Below are 14973 nucleotides of genomic sequence, written 5' to 3' on the forward strand. Positions count from 1 at the left end.
CCTACCAGAGATGACAGAATGGAAAGCAAGAAATATGGTTTACAAGGGTTAATTCATGCAAGTTTTAAATCATTCTGTTTGATTTAGCATGTGTGAATTACTCCATTAACATCACCAGCATGTCAATTCTGCTGTCATTATAGACTGAAGCGACTTTTGTTTAAATGTAAGTATTAGCATGAGACTGATTGCTTGCAAGCTGAAACAGAAAGTAGACCAAAATTACCTGAAACGGTCAATGAGGGCATTTTTGCTAGTGATAATTGTAAGATTTATTTCTGCAATTGTACGCAATTGTACAAGTAAACCAATAGATATTTGGAGGATATTTACAGGCTATTGTTTATAGTTTGTGGACCTTGAACATTCCAACTTCATAAATTGGTGCATTATGCTTACAGTACATGTACTTGTCAAGTGTTGATTGAATTTTGGAAGAGAAGACAACACATTACATATAGACTCAATCTTTTATAAGTAATTATACTAATTAAAAATGTTATGTGGTGGATGGAAAGGAAGGAGATAAAATGAAATAATGAAATTTATTCCTCTTATTTTTCTTTCTCCCAAAGGGAGGTCGAGACATAGGATTTGGCATGTTTGTTGATTTTTCCACCAGTTTTGTCTGTGTGTTTGTCTGTCAGGACTTGTTTTTCAGCCATAACTCTCCAATCCTTGATAGGAATGAAGTCGAAATGAAGTCAAATTGTAGTATGTTGCTGATTATGATATATACATTTAGTTGTGTAGTGTCATTGATATTGACCCAACATCATATTTCAGACAAAGGTCAAGGTCATTGAGATAAAATTTATATTGACTATAACACTTAAAACCTTGAAGCCTTGACTGAAATTGTCTCAAACTTGAGTAAATGGTTTCATGAAGTAATAGACATGTAATGGTCTTACTCTAGGTCATATATCAAGTCAAGTAAATTTTACTACATCGATTCATCTTTGATTATGAGAATTAAGGTTATATGCTTCAGAATAGCATCAATGATGGAAATTCAGTTTTCATAAATGTTCTTTTGGTTTTTGGTTTAATTACAGAAAAGCGTGTGATGGTGAAATCAATCACTTTTCGAGATAGTGGAAAGATACTTTTGTTTTACTCTCCTAATTAAAAAATGAATGAACAGACACATACACATACACTGTAACACACATACATGAGAAGAGAATACAGTTCATACACCATTATCAAAATGGGTATAAGAAGGCACACAGAAAAGAAAATCATATGGACAGGGAGTAATATGGTAAATTCCTAAGGGATTTTTTGTCAATATTATCAATCTGAGAAGTAAAATAACACATATTAAAAATCCCATCGGAGTAATTTAAAAATTCCTAAGGGAATTTTTATCCTAAGGGAAATTATTTTCCTAAGGGAGAAAAAAATTCCCTTAGGAGAAATTTTTTTTCCTGTAGGACTTTTTTCCTCCTACAGGATTTTTCTTTCTCCAATAGGAATTTAATTTCCCCTAGGAAATAAAATTCTCCCTTGGTAAATTAATTTCCTGCAGGAATTCTGAAATATCCTACAGGAAATGATCGAATCCCATAGGATTTTGATAATATCCCTCAGGAATTTTAATTTTCCTACAGGAACTTTATTTTTCCCATGGGAATTTTCTTTTTAAAGGTGATTATCTCACCTGACAGGTGAGATTCACCTGTAACAAAGGTAGTTTTGAACTCTGTAAGTGATGGTCTACCTCATGGTATATATGGATTTTATGTAAACTAAGAGTTTGGCGGGCGCCGATTTGCCACTTTGGAAGTGGCAGATTTATCCGGCACAGTGTTATTTGCAATATACATGTATAGAGGATATTCAATATTCTGTAGTTGGATATGGAATTTATTTCACGAGCGGGACAGGGATTTTTTTTATATATATATACTTTCACGAGTGCGAAGCACGAGTGAAAATATCAAAAAATCCTGTCTCACGACTGCTTTTTCTTAACACAGTGTCATAGGCTGTGACGTCATACAGTACCAACCAGACCCAACCTGACACCTAAGCAGTCCCAGAAAGCAGTCCCCGGGACTGCTTTGGGACCGCTCTGGGACTGCTGTGGGACTGCTCTGGGACCGCTGTGGGACTGCTGTGGGACTGCTCTGGGACTGCTCTAGAAAGCAGACCCAGCAGTCCCAGCAGTCCCTGGGACTGCTTTCTGGGACTGCTTTGTTCACTCATGCATGAAAAAGGTTCTGAGTGACATGATAGCTCCGCCCCTTGTGTATTCTGAATTTGCAGGCTCCCTGTTGTTGTTTTGTTTACTTTCAGCAGAGAGGTGCTAAGATAAAGAATAAAAAAAAAAACCAAGGATTTTTTTTTACATTTTAATAAGTAGAGATAGATATACATGTAATTACTAAATGTCTTCAGGGGCTCTAAATTTACACAATTGTAGTCTAGAATTAATTTTAAAAAATGAAAGTAGTTTAAAGGGAAGTCAGGAGATGACTTTTATCCTTTAAATTAAACTTTAATACAGGTGTTTGAAAAAAAAAATATCTAGGCCTATTTAATTAATTAATGCTAATTAAAACTTTAATACAGGTGTTTGAAAAAAATATCGAGGCCTATTTAATTAATTAATGCTGTCAAGTTACGGAATGTACATGTACTCAAAGTTTGCATTAGCACTATTTAAAAACAAACCAAAAAAAAAAAAAAAAAAAAACAAGCAAACTTGTCATTACAATAAGACATTCAGAGGGACGTACTGTACTGGATTTTTTTTAATTGAAAAAGCTAAAACCATATGCATGCTAAAAAAGAGCATTCCATGCTATTTTTACCGCCCTCAAATAAACCCTAATAATTTATTAAATGACCATGAAATAAAATTATTCTACCATTCTCCAGTCATTTAAAACATTATATTTGTGAACAATTATTGGGGGATTTATTTATGAATTTGTTTTTGATTTATAAACAAGTAATTAAAAGAGTAAATTTATAAACATTTTAAAATATTGGGAATTGTGACTTATTTCTTATTTGTTTTGTTTGTGTTTTCCTTGCCGATTAATAAAAAGCAATACAAATGTATAAAATGGTGTCAACACCTGAAGTTTCAATCGCCTTCGGGCATGATTAGCAGAAAGTCAATGCATGTTATCTGGGTATCAGTGTTACACATCACTGAACATGCTGGTCAACAATGACACTAATTTCAATCTGTGTACTGCAAAAAATCTTCGTTTCAATAAATGTGTATAAATTTATTCGGGATTAATTGATTTTGAACATAATCTGAGGGTTCCATTCGCGTGATTTACAGATGTACTCTCAAACGTTTATATAATAAAAGTATTATTGTTTTCTGTTACATAGATAATTTAACGATAATTAAATTGGCAAGTCAGTGAAAATAATCATGACTGAAATATAATACACAAAGAATTTTTCAAAAGCTCCAGTATACTTAAGAAAACTGCATTCAGAGTATAGTATGGAAATCGGCCTTGCTCTATAATTATAAGGCCTATTTAAAGCTAGTTTTGATAGAAAATAAATAACTCAAGCTTAATAATCTATAAAAAAAAAATAATAAAAAAAAATAAATAAATATGGAGACCAATATCAATCACAGTAATTTAGATATTGATTTATTTTGGTGAAAAATTAATATACCACAAAACTGTGTTTAAATATTCATGGTATTTATAGGTGTGAACGTCTTTTTTGTTCAATATTTATTATTTGTTTCTATACGCGTACATGTAGTGTGATTTTCTTAACAGTTAAAAAATGACTGTCGCATGAGAATTGATACTGCTCAGAAAGAAATGGATCATCAATTTCAACTGCCTTTTATAGTTACATTGTTTATTGGTAATCTCATTTCTGAGTAAGCTCCGCCCATTAAATTAATTAACCCCGCCCACTGGGACTGCTTTCTGGGACTGCTGGGACTGCTTTCTGGGACCGCTGGGACTGCTCTGGGACCGCTGTGGGACTGCTCTGGGACCGCTGTGGGACTGCTCTGGGACTGCTTTAGCAGTCCCAGAAAGCAGTCCCCGGGACTGCTCTGGGGCTGCTTTGTGTCAGGTTGGGTCTGGTTGGTACTGTAGTTGAACAGTTGAGACGTCATAGCTTAGCAGGTGTGAGAAAAACATTGTAACATGGATTTTAGCAACATATGTGGGAAAAAATTGGCAGCTTCAGTCTCTTTCAAGATGGCTTAGCTACTATTTTTTTTTTATTACGGGCCAGATTTTTTTTACTTACTTTTATATCCTTTCACACTGTGACAGAATATCACTCCGGTATCCTTTCACACTGTGAGAGAATATCACTTTCAATCAATAAATAAATCATCATATAAGTATTCAGTATTCCACTGTTGCAAATGTAATAAAATATCGATATTCCTTTCTCTTGTCTGATATACAAAGTACTAAAATTAAAGTAGAGTGTGATGCACGTCCGTACACAGAGTTATAATTTATAAAACGTGTATATTAGACTGGCACATGCCACGAGCGATTAATAAGGATAAACTGAAGATATTCTGTGTGAATCTATAAAAGTGTTATGTCCTCTAACAGAATCTTGGTGGCGACTGTATGTAAAAAAGCCTATTATGTATAAATTGCGATGAAGAGTAGAGAATGCCCTTATATTTACTTTACAAGTAAAATTCTTGCTTCCAGCACTCTTTATACAATAGAATACCATTAATTGACATGTATTAACAAAACGTTCGCAAAAAAATTTGTTTAGCACTTGTGCCAATGCGATTTTATGCAATATGTGTCCGTCACGTGTTAAACTAAGTCATTTAACATCACAAGTATGCTTTATTATAATACCTGATGAAGCTCTCTTCGCATATACATGTGTGTACATGTATAGTACACAAAATTTACAAACTGAAATCAAAACCAGGTTCGAAATAAAAGATTATGTTTCTAATGCATATTTAGCCTTCGGACAGCCTTTACATAGCTGCGTAATCATGATCAGTGGATCAATTATTTCAAGAGTAACATGAGTGATATATAAATTTAGTGCTGAACTAAATTTATTAATCTCATCACAATTTCACAATTGTATTCAGAAAATTACCTAAACAATGGTGACAAATTAAAACAGGTTGTATAGCATGAGTGAGTTTGACATACAGTACATTTATAGATACACAATCATATGTATGTCTTAGAGCGGGGTCGCAGTTTAACAATATTTCTAAGAAATGTACACAGTTTTCTTAAAAAGGATTGATTTTTGCATTCATTATTTCTCTCAATAAAATATTTCTTAACATTGGAAGTTACTATAAAATCCTCAGTATCTCTCTTGCAACCTATGTTATTAAATGCCTGTGAACATTGAATTGCACTTGATTGACATGCATCTCAAAGGAAAGGAGTTCGTTCTTCGGAAAGGAGTTATTTCTTCTCTGAAATTTCTGAAGCATCTTTCTCTTATCTGTATTTACTGAAGCTGTTCTCTAGCTATTTCTTCCATACAATATTTCATTTCAATTCATCATTTATTGGATTTTTATACATCCCCTTTCACTCCATTTCTTTCAAGTCGATTGATGTATGTTCATTTCATGAAGGTACCATTCAATTTTTTGTACTTTCACTGACAAATTCACAATTTTTTCTCGATTTTCATAAACTCCTTAGGTCATCTAATTCACTCAGGTAATTATTGCTATCTGTTTTCATCCGTCGTCTTGCGTCGTCCGTTAACATTTGAACATTTTCAGCTTCTTCTCTGAAACCGCTAAACGAATTTCAACCAGTTTTGGCATATATGATTTAATTTAAGAGTAAAGGGAAACAAAACTTGAGTATATCATGGTCCTTGCCCCCCTTGGGCCTAAGGAGTGAGGTTTAAACCATCAAAGTTAGTGCTATAATTAAAAATCTTCTTTACTCCTGGACGTGAAGAAGTAAAACTGTTGGCATGACTGTAATAAGTATTTAGTCCTCTACCAAAATTAATTGCCCCATGTCAAGGGTTCTTGAGTTATCATTGGACTTTGATAATCATACAGTGAAAAAAACATAAATACTTTAAAAATCTTCTTCTCTTCCCTTGTATATTTCAAAAAATAAACTAGGTACCTGGTTATGATGAGCAAGGGTGCCTCTTCTAAAATCATGAACTTTGTGGCCCCATTGAAGACAAAAAAAAATATACAAGTTGATTTTGATTATATCATGAGATTTGTTGTTGGATTAGGGGTGGATATGTTAAATCGTGCACAACTAAAAAACAAAACCGTAAAAAAAATTTTGAAATCATAGGAATAAATGGCCAGAATGATACTCTTTAAGAAAATATTAGCCTTGGTTAATTTCTCAATAACATTCATTGATTGTATGTTGTTTTACGTCCCATTCGAGAATTTTCACTCATATAGAGACGTCACCATATACAGGTGGGGGGCTTCAAATTTTGACCTTTACTCGACACTCAGGGCCATTGAGCAGTGAGGGATCTTTATCGTGCCAACGCCTGCCGTGACACGGGGCCTCGGTTTTTAAGGTCTCATCCGAAGGACCCGCAACTTTCACTTCAAAGTGCCGAGCGCATGGCGAAGGAACAGTTGCTACCCATTTTTTATCGACTTAGGTCAGTCGCGGCCGAGATTCGAACTCACGACCTTCCGATCACGGAGCGAGTGCTCTACCGACTGAGCTACCGTGAACGGTAACATTCATTAGGGTGGAAGACCTTAATTTATAAGCGGGGGACACAAATTCTTTGAATGAGCTTGTTTTTAGACCAGTTTTGACGCCGGATTAGTCCGTTTACTTTTAACATACATGTACAGAGGGATCACGGCTAGCGTGCCCGGTCAACAAGAAATGCTTAGTACTCCTAGGCACCTGATACCACCTCTGGTGTTCCAGGGGTCCATGTTCTCCCTGTTCAACATTTCTTTTGTTTACATGATTTTATTTTATGAGATTGATCACTTTTCGTTATCTTCACCTTTTTCATCAATGGAACGACAATTTATATGGTGAATCTTTGACACGGTTTCTTTTTTTTTTTTAAAACTAGATGAAATCCCGCGCAAGCGCGGGGAATTGAATTTATACCACTACCGACAGAAAAATCTAATAATATATATATTGTATTTTCTACTGACAGCCTACAGGCTTATTGCAGGAAGAAAAACTTTGTTCAAAATCCTGCATGAAGTAGAAGTACGTCTCCAATCCAACCCCCCCCCCCCCCCCTGTAAAACGTAAATAACAATATCATTAATTGACGTTTATTGTGAAACCTGTTATATACAATGTACTATGTTATGGATATTGTACTTCAAATGCTCTTATTTCATTTCCGTCACGAATAAAAGCAGTGAATATGCACATTTTACTGAGAAATAGATTTTTTTTGGTAAAAATTCACAGGTACTTGGGTCTTGGTTTATAGATATGTATGTACCTTATTGGTATGTAAAAACTGTACCTTACCTCTTTTTTTTTTTTACCTGTATACATATTTATAATCCAAGACCTAAAAGTACCTGTGTAAAAATTAGCTTTAATTTAACGCCCTGTGAATACACTGGCGGATTTAGAGGGGCCCAACCCCCCTCCCGTTTTGTGTCCAAAATATACATAAAATTTAATTTTTTTTTGGTGTGTCCGTGGGCCCCTACCCCAACCCCAAACTGGTTGCCCCCCCCCCTTTCAAGATTCCTGGATCCGCCACTGGAATAGGCCGAGTATTTGATACAAGACTGTATTCAGAAAAGTATTAATTAAAGCACAAAATTATTTGACATAATTGTATTTGAATAATGTATTCATTGATATTCTCTTTTTATGTAAGCAAGTTTATTACGAAGTACAAATTCGGGTTCGTTGCCACGATGCTCTCAGTGAGGAATATATACAAATTTTACCGATAAATTTATTAAGAAAACCTACTAAATAGTCTTTCGATATATAAATATATTCACAACTTACAGTGTTATCAATGATTTACCATTATTTCAATGACTATTCACACAAAAGCTATTTTTTTTCTTTTTAACATCGGGCTCGATGCTATATGATGTTCTAGAAGCTTCCGTCAATATTACGATCGGTGAATGACGAAAATAATTTGCATATTTCCCTTTTCAATCGGTTATCACAGCTTATTTCTTTTATATAATTTAAATCAAGTTTTGATTGAATAATTCAGTAATGACGTTTAATGAAATAAATAAACGATTGCTTGTTGTCAGTTTCATTAAAAATTGCCAGTAACTTTGATCCGCCAACCGGAAACGCCACCGCACTGACGTTTTTGCTATTTCATGGCTGTTTATAGAAAATAAAAGTAGACTTTTAATTTAATGTACGATACTTACATTGCAAGTGAAATCTAAATATAGTTTACGGACATCATCTTGTATCTAGTGTATTCTTAGAGGAGTAAGTAAGAACTCTGGTGCACCCGTTTCGGAGTTTATTTTCAAAATTTATTAATTTATAAGTATAGATATTAACATGAATTGTAATTTAAGAATTGAATTTCATCTTAATATTGTCATGTCCATGGTTTAATGCTATAAGTAATCAAATTGTGCACGATTTGTTTATCTTAATGAAATTATTTGGCTTAATTGCAGTATAACTATGCAGTTGTCAAATCATGTGTATATCGGCGAGAAAGCCTTAATGTATTTGTTTTAACCTCATTCTCTGGTTTTTGCTGTAATATAGTACTTTACACTCCGTTTCACTTCTTTTCCTGTATCGGGAAATAAAAGTTTATCAAATGCCTAATCACTTAATATATTAGAATATATTTCCCTTGGCCCTGGGAACAGCTCATGTGCTCTACTGCCCTCGGCCATTGATAATTTATAGTCGAATCATTATCATCAATTTCAAAATCTTGTTTTCTTCAAGTTGTTATAAATAAGTGTTTACAAGACTATTGTATGGTAATTTGTAATATGTGTTCTGTAAATTTTATACAATGCAGTAAATCAATAAGATACTGATTCTTTGTTTTAATACTTTATAAAGATGAAATTAAAGAAAAAAATCCTTCTTTCTTTTGGGGGCGAAAATAAACATTGAAAATTCTGCAAGATCTTTACAGGGAGTTTGTCCTAAGTGCATGTAAATGAAAGATCGTTGAATGTATTATGATGACATTAAAAATCCAGCTGAAATAAAAGTAAAGTTCTACGAAAAGATTGCATTGTTAAGGTAAGAAGAATTAATTGTAGGTTCAGTGGTAGGTTCGGTACGTTAAAGATAATTGACAAAATCTTTCGTGTACGTGTGTACTGATACGACTCCTTGGTTTCTTTTGTTTGTTTGTTGTTTAACGTCCCTCTCGAGAATATTTCACTCATATGGAGACGCCAACACTTGCCGGTGGAGGGCTGCACATTTATACCTATACTCTGCACTTGAGGCCATTGAGCAGTGAGGGATCTCACTGCTCAAGGGACACCTACTGCGACACGGGACCTCGGTTTATACGGTCTCATCCGAAGGACCTGTCTTCACGTCACGCCGTGATTTGAACCCGCGACTTAAGGATCAGCTCCTTACTCCGCGACTCTAGAACAGACGCTCTTACCACTGCGCCATGCGGAGGACTGACACCTTACGTCCATTGAGTGTTAAACCAATTTTAAACAGAGGCAGGCTACGCACATATAAGTTAATATTACAGGGTTTCAACAACCTCGTTTAAAGTCAGCATTTCGTAAATTCTGTGGTCGTCATATTGACCTTATTAGCAAATATAACCTATCACTGGGTCGTATTTTTGATGACTTGTTTCATACCAATTGTTAGACCTCTGTTTTTGTACTAAATTTGACTACGGAATGTTCCATGTGATGATCAATACATAGGTCTCACAGCGAGTGTGACCGGTCAACAGGGGATGCATACTCCTCCTAGGCACCTGATCCCACCTCTGGAATTTCCAGGGATCCGTGTTTATGCCCTGTTCACAGATTGATATTGTTTGCATTCTTAATGAGATCAATCACTTATCGTTATCTTTACCCTTTTGCATTAGATGCAGACCTACACTTATATAATTGATTATGAAATATATCGTTATGCTCCAAGTTATTTCTCGGCAACAAATTTTCAACTGCTTTTCCATACGCGTTGTAAGGACTGGAAAGAACAAGGAAGTATATTACTGAACTTTGTATAAAGATCGCAAGGATTCTCATTTCTCATAGTTGTTGAAACTTTTGTTTGAATAAATTTCGTTGGAATAGGCAGGTTCTGTTCAACAATGTAAGCAATACGATTGTAGTTTCAAGTATATGCATTTAATATGATGTATATGTCTGATTATTTTGGTGCATTTTCAAAATTTATTCTATGCTTTAATTTGTGTTTTACATGGCACCTGTCCAATTAAATAAAAACGAAAAATTCATTTATTTCTGAATTGTTTTATTTAACCGTTCAGAGATGAAATGAGTCTGCAAAAGAAAACAAATAAAATGTTATTCATATTTTCTTTTCAAAAGTCATTTTTAAAACACTGATATTTTACGACCCTGACTCTCAAATGTCAATAATATTCAAATGACATATCATTATGGTTTGATGAATTGAATTTGTTAGAGTATGTCAAATATTTGATGATGATAATACAAGGACAACATTCCCGTATATTCATTTCCCAATAGTAAGATAGAAAAACTCACGTTGAGCAAGCTGTGCCGCAAACGAGGCTTCCAAGACCAGCCACAACGCTCTTACAGAGTGTTTCACAGGCGCCCTGTTCCATGTCTGGGGTCACAAGGTGTTTGATTTGGTCAATCACATGATGTACTGAAGAATTATATTGTATTTGGTTAAACCATATTTCAATGTTCATTGAAGTTCTTTTCATAGGAACATTCATATAATGCTAGTATTTGAATTTTAATTGAAAAAAATACGACCAAGCAGTGCTACACGGTGTTTTTGGTGAAATGACAGTGTACGAACAACGTGCAACTCCATATGCATGGACTGTAACACAGACATCTCGCACCGTGTATTTTTCACCATTTGGTGCAAACATACTTTTAAAACAATAAATGTCAAATTCCTTTTTAGGTACAATATACATGAAATGCAATTCTTTGGATATTCATTGAAAGGTTCTTTCATATACAAAATCGTGTATTGTTTAGATATTCGGTGTCAAGAAATTTTTATTTAGGAATCAGGTATTTTAAATGGTCGGTGTAAAGGTATTTGTAATGTATAAAACAAGATTTTAATGCTTACAATCAAAGATAAATCTTTTGTCAACTTCAGAGGGGGCAGTGAACACCAAAGGGAGCAGACACAAGAGGAAAATAGCGACCTTCATGTTTTCTCTCTAGGGGACAATGCAGAATTGATGACTCTGTAAGCAAAATTATATATATATATATATATATATATATATATATATATATATATATATATATATATATATATATATATATATATATATATATAGCTTTGTGTGTGTGTGTTCATAACTTTCAATTTTAAAATCCATACCTGTAATATTATGAATTACTGATATAGGATCATATCTAGATTTTTAATAGTTTTAATTAATTAAATATATTCCAAGTTATCCAGAATTACAGAATTAGACATAAATATGAATTACTTTCAAGTTAGAAGACATATACTGTTATTTATGCTATTAAATTTTAGAAGACTGGTCTTGATAATAAGAAAATTTATAAATGAAAGTTTTCTTTAATTTTGAATTGATTTAATTAAGATCTTTTTTGAGATTCTTACCTTCGTAGTGAAATTTCTTAAGTTCCATCATACATGTAGTTGAAAAAACATATTTTTCAACTTAATTCGTTTATTATTGTGTTCAATTGGATTTTATCAGTAGATCGATTTTGTAAACATTTTAAGATTTAAAAAAAAAATTAAAGACTTCCAATGTACATTTTATCCAGTAATTGTTCTCAACACAACCAAAAACAAAATAAAACCCTTACCTTCTCTGAAGTCTAGGAATGACCTGATGTAGCCTGGGAGTTGACTGTTATATAATATGCCGGTATCTTATCTCTCTAGGTCAATTCATGAGATAATGAATGCCAATAGGTCAGTGGCCAAATTTACACGTTCCTATTTCCTCCTTTCTAAATAGATTCAATCGGTTTACATTCAGACAAGCCTTGCTCATCTCGTACCTATTGACCTATACTTGTTAGGAGGTGGCATTGAAAAGTTTTAGTTTTTATGTAAATAAATACAAAATTTATTATTTTATAACCGCCTGTCTTGATATATTCAAATCGATGTCAAATACGGGAAAACGGCCATAATGACAATTTTCATAAGTTTTGAGTTTTTCGTGGATTTTGATAAAGCAAATGTTAGGATTTGCAGTACCTCAACGCAAATGGCTATCGTCGACCAGAGCTTGCTAATTTCTTTGCTGTGTTTATGCATAACTCTGAGCATTAATAAACTTCTTTATTGCTTTTTCAATGTTATTTACAAGTCATTGCCATACTTTATGAATAAACCCCATCTTCCTGAAATATATCAAAATGTTTACCCTCAACCGTGGATGTTAATATATATCCCAACCCTTGTAATTAGTATTAGCTCCCTTGTTCACTTTTGTTCTGACATTTCCCTGGTTTTTACATCATTAAGTTCAATCTTCAACAAACTTGGGTAGAAGGTTTTACAAAACTAACATCTGTTAGAACGACACGGGTGGCGATCATGCGTGCTATTGGGTGACAGCCCAAAGCGGAGAAAAGACAAGCAAGGTGAGTTAACTTAAAATTTTCCATATGTAAAGACGCGTTAGTTAAAAAATTATATATAAAGGAAAGGAGCAATTACCAGGCAACCCCCGAAACGACATATAAAACTACTCTGTTTTCTCAAACACTCCTCCTCACTTTTCGGGGTATCAACGTTTTCGACTTTTGTCATAAAATTCTGTATTAAAAATTGATCATCATAGGGTTTCTTTCATTATACCTTAAGGTTTTCCATCCCTAATAAGACCTAATTCTCTATCCTTAAATATTCATCAAGTATATAATACTCTGATATTAGTTCAAAGCATTTTACAGTAGAAAAGGATTTACCAAGAGAAAGTTTCAAAAGTGTAATTAACTAAGCAGTAATTAATTAACAAAAATTGCATTGAAGACTATGGAGACAAGCGATTTTTTTTCCATAAAAATTCAAATAATAAGAATATCAATAAATACTGTGGTGGAAAGATGCATTAAATCATTAGAAATAGAATGACAATTGAAAACAATTTTTTACCGTATAGATTTTTTGAAATTGATTTTTATTACTTAAAAAAAAGAGGACTCTTCAACAAAGGTCAAGGACATAAATAAGGACATGTTCCATTTTTACATGCTAATAGTAATAAATGGGAATAATGTCTGAATATACTGAGTATTCCACCCGTACACATCTGTTGTGTATTCAATTTCATTGAATCTGAGGCTATTAGGGATGGAACACCTTAAATGGTTATGAAGTATTGGAATAGAATTTAGCTTCATTGGTACCTTGTAAGTCAATATATTTTAATTAGGCTTCAAACTCGATGTGCCACTCGGGGTGGCGGTTTCTGAGTCTCACAGGTTGGCAGCATGTCTTAGAAATAAAGATTATTTTCATATGTAGTTCTCGACTGGTCTAATTTCGGGGCAAAAAAGAACTATATCACGTAGTATTCCAAAGATTATGTCAGTGTATGATGTTATTTTGCTGTAAATTAAACAAAGCATGCTTAATGTCAGTTAGTAGGCGCAGTTGGAAGTATTTTCTTTAAACTAGTTTTAAAATCTTCCTCTTTCTCTTTTAATTCAATAGCAGTCGTTTCTTCTTTAAGAAATTTTCCTAAGCATGCACTGCATCTCTTAAGGTAGAGATTGACAGGTTGTCAACAAAAAAACTAACCATTGAAATTTTCTGAATTTTATATATGTTTGTGTTGAGTCTTTGTTCTAAATCTTATTAAAAATTCAAGGTAGGTTATCGGGCTAGTTTAAGAGAAATTTGATAATTTTGATATAGCCTTCATCACCCACTGAAGAGCTGAAAAAGCAGGGTAAAATAATATAAGAAGAAGATATGAAAAGGGCTATAAAATTTTTATTGATATATCAATTATTATTTGTCTTATATGAATTCAAACATCTGTCTATATGAATTAATATTTGACATCAATCTTAAAAGTATCAAGCATTGTAAGTGAAAAACAGAATTACATTCACCAAGATGCATGGTCAAATTACATTAAAATATTGCCTATTCATTGCTCAATGACTCACACTTCTGCTTCCACTGTGAAAAAATTACCCATCAAATTTCTTTTTTTATCGCATATTATAGTTAGTCAATAAGTATCTTAAATTTCAGGAAAAAATCATACTACATAATGGGGTTTAATTTCAACCTGTCACAAGTTTATTATCTTACACCTTACCCTACCCCCTTCCTTTACAAAGGATGCCCTTTTGAAGAATATGGTGACTAAGAGAGATTATCAAAGAATTCATCAAAATATTTTACAGAAAATGAGTAAATTCTTTGTAATATTCTTCTAAATTACATTTTATATCACAAAAGCAAATATTTATACATGTACATCCTATAGCTAGACACATGTTGCCCTGGTGGACCTTTTTGCACTTACATTCAAAAAGATATGAACTTTGAAATTCCTTTATATCGTTAAAATTGACTTTGATAGATTTATTATACATATGATTCTTGGATGAATTATCAATGACAATATCTTTTGACCAATTCTGTGCATAAATAAACTGGTCTTTTAATCTCCCTTTGACAACATTGGTATTAATTTCACTTTCCTTCAACAATTCCTTTTTCATTCCAAATACATGTATAAGAAAACCCAGTGATTATGAAGTTTTGTAAACGGAATCAATCCACAGTATGTTATTCTTGTTTTAAAGATATTCAAATAAAA

General features: G+C 33.2%; 1 protein-coding gene across 1 annotated transcript; it reads right to left on the reverse strand.

Annotated features, from left to right (window-relative positions):
• Positions 1-10416: 10416 nt before the first annotated feature.
• LOC133172132 (uncharacterized) lies at positions 10417-11378 on the reverse strand. Its single transcript, XM_061306994.1, has 3 exons — positions 11262-11378; positions 10691-10817; positions 10417-10462 (listed from the first exon to the last, which is right to left on the reverse strand). Exons 1-3 carry the CDS (start codon positions 11344-11346, stop codon positions 10438-10440), a joined length of 237 nt encoding a protein of 78 aa, XP_061162978.1. The 5' UTR covers positions 11347-11378; the 3' UTR covers positions 10417-10437.
• Positions 11379-14973: the final 3595 nt, after the last annotated feature.

This window comes from Saccostrea echinata, unplaced genomic scaffold, assembly GCF_033153115.1.
Source record: "Saccostrea echinata isolate AGI-Se365-2 ecotype Australia unplaced genomic scaffold, CSIRO_AGI_Sech_v1 ptg000001l, whole genome shotgun sequence".
Classification (NCBI taxonomy): domain Eukaryota; kingdom Metazoa; phylum Mollusca; class Bivalvia; order Ostreida; family Ostreidae; genus Saccostrea; species Saccostrea echinata.

Bases quoted from the DNA above. Each gene is read 5' to 3' on its own strand.
- LOC133172132 (XM_061306994.1), bottom strand. From the start codon at position 11,346: ATGAAGGTCGCTATTTTCCTCTTGTGTCTGCTCCCTTTGGTGTTCACT. The intron at 10,818-11,261 runs GTAAGCATTAAA...ATAATTCTTCAG, and splicing joins CAAAAGATTTATCTTTGATT to TACATCATGTGATTGACCAA. The intron at 10,463-10,690 runs GTGAGTTTTTCT...TTTCTTTTGCAG, and splicing joins TGCGGCACAGCTTGCTCAAC to ACTCATTTCATCTCTGAACG.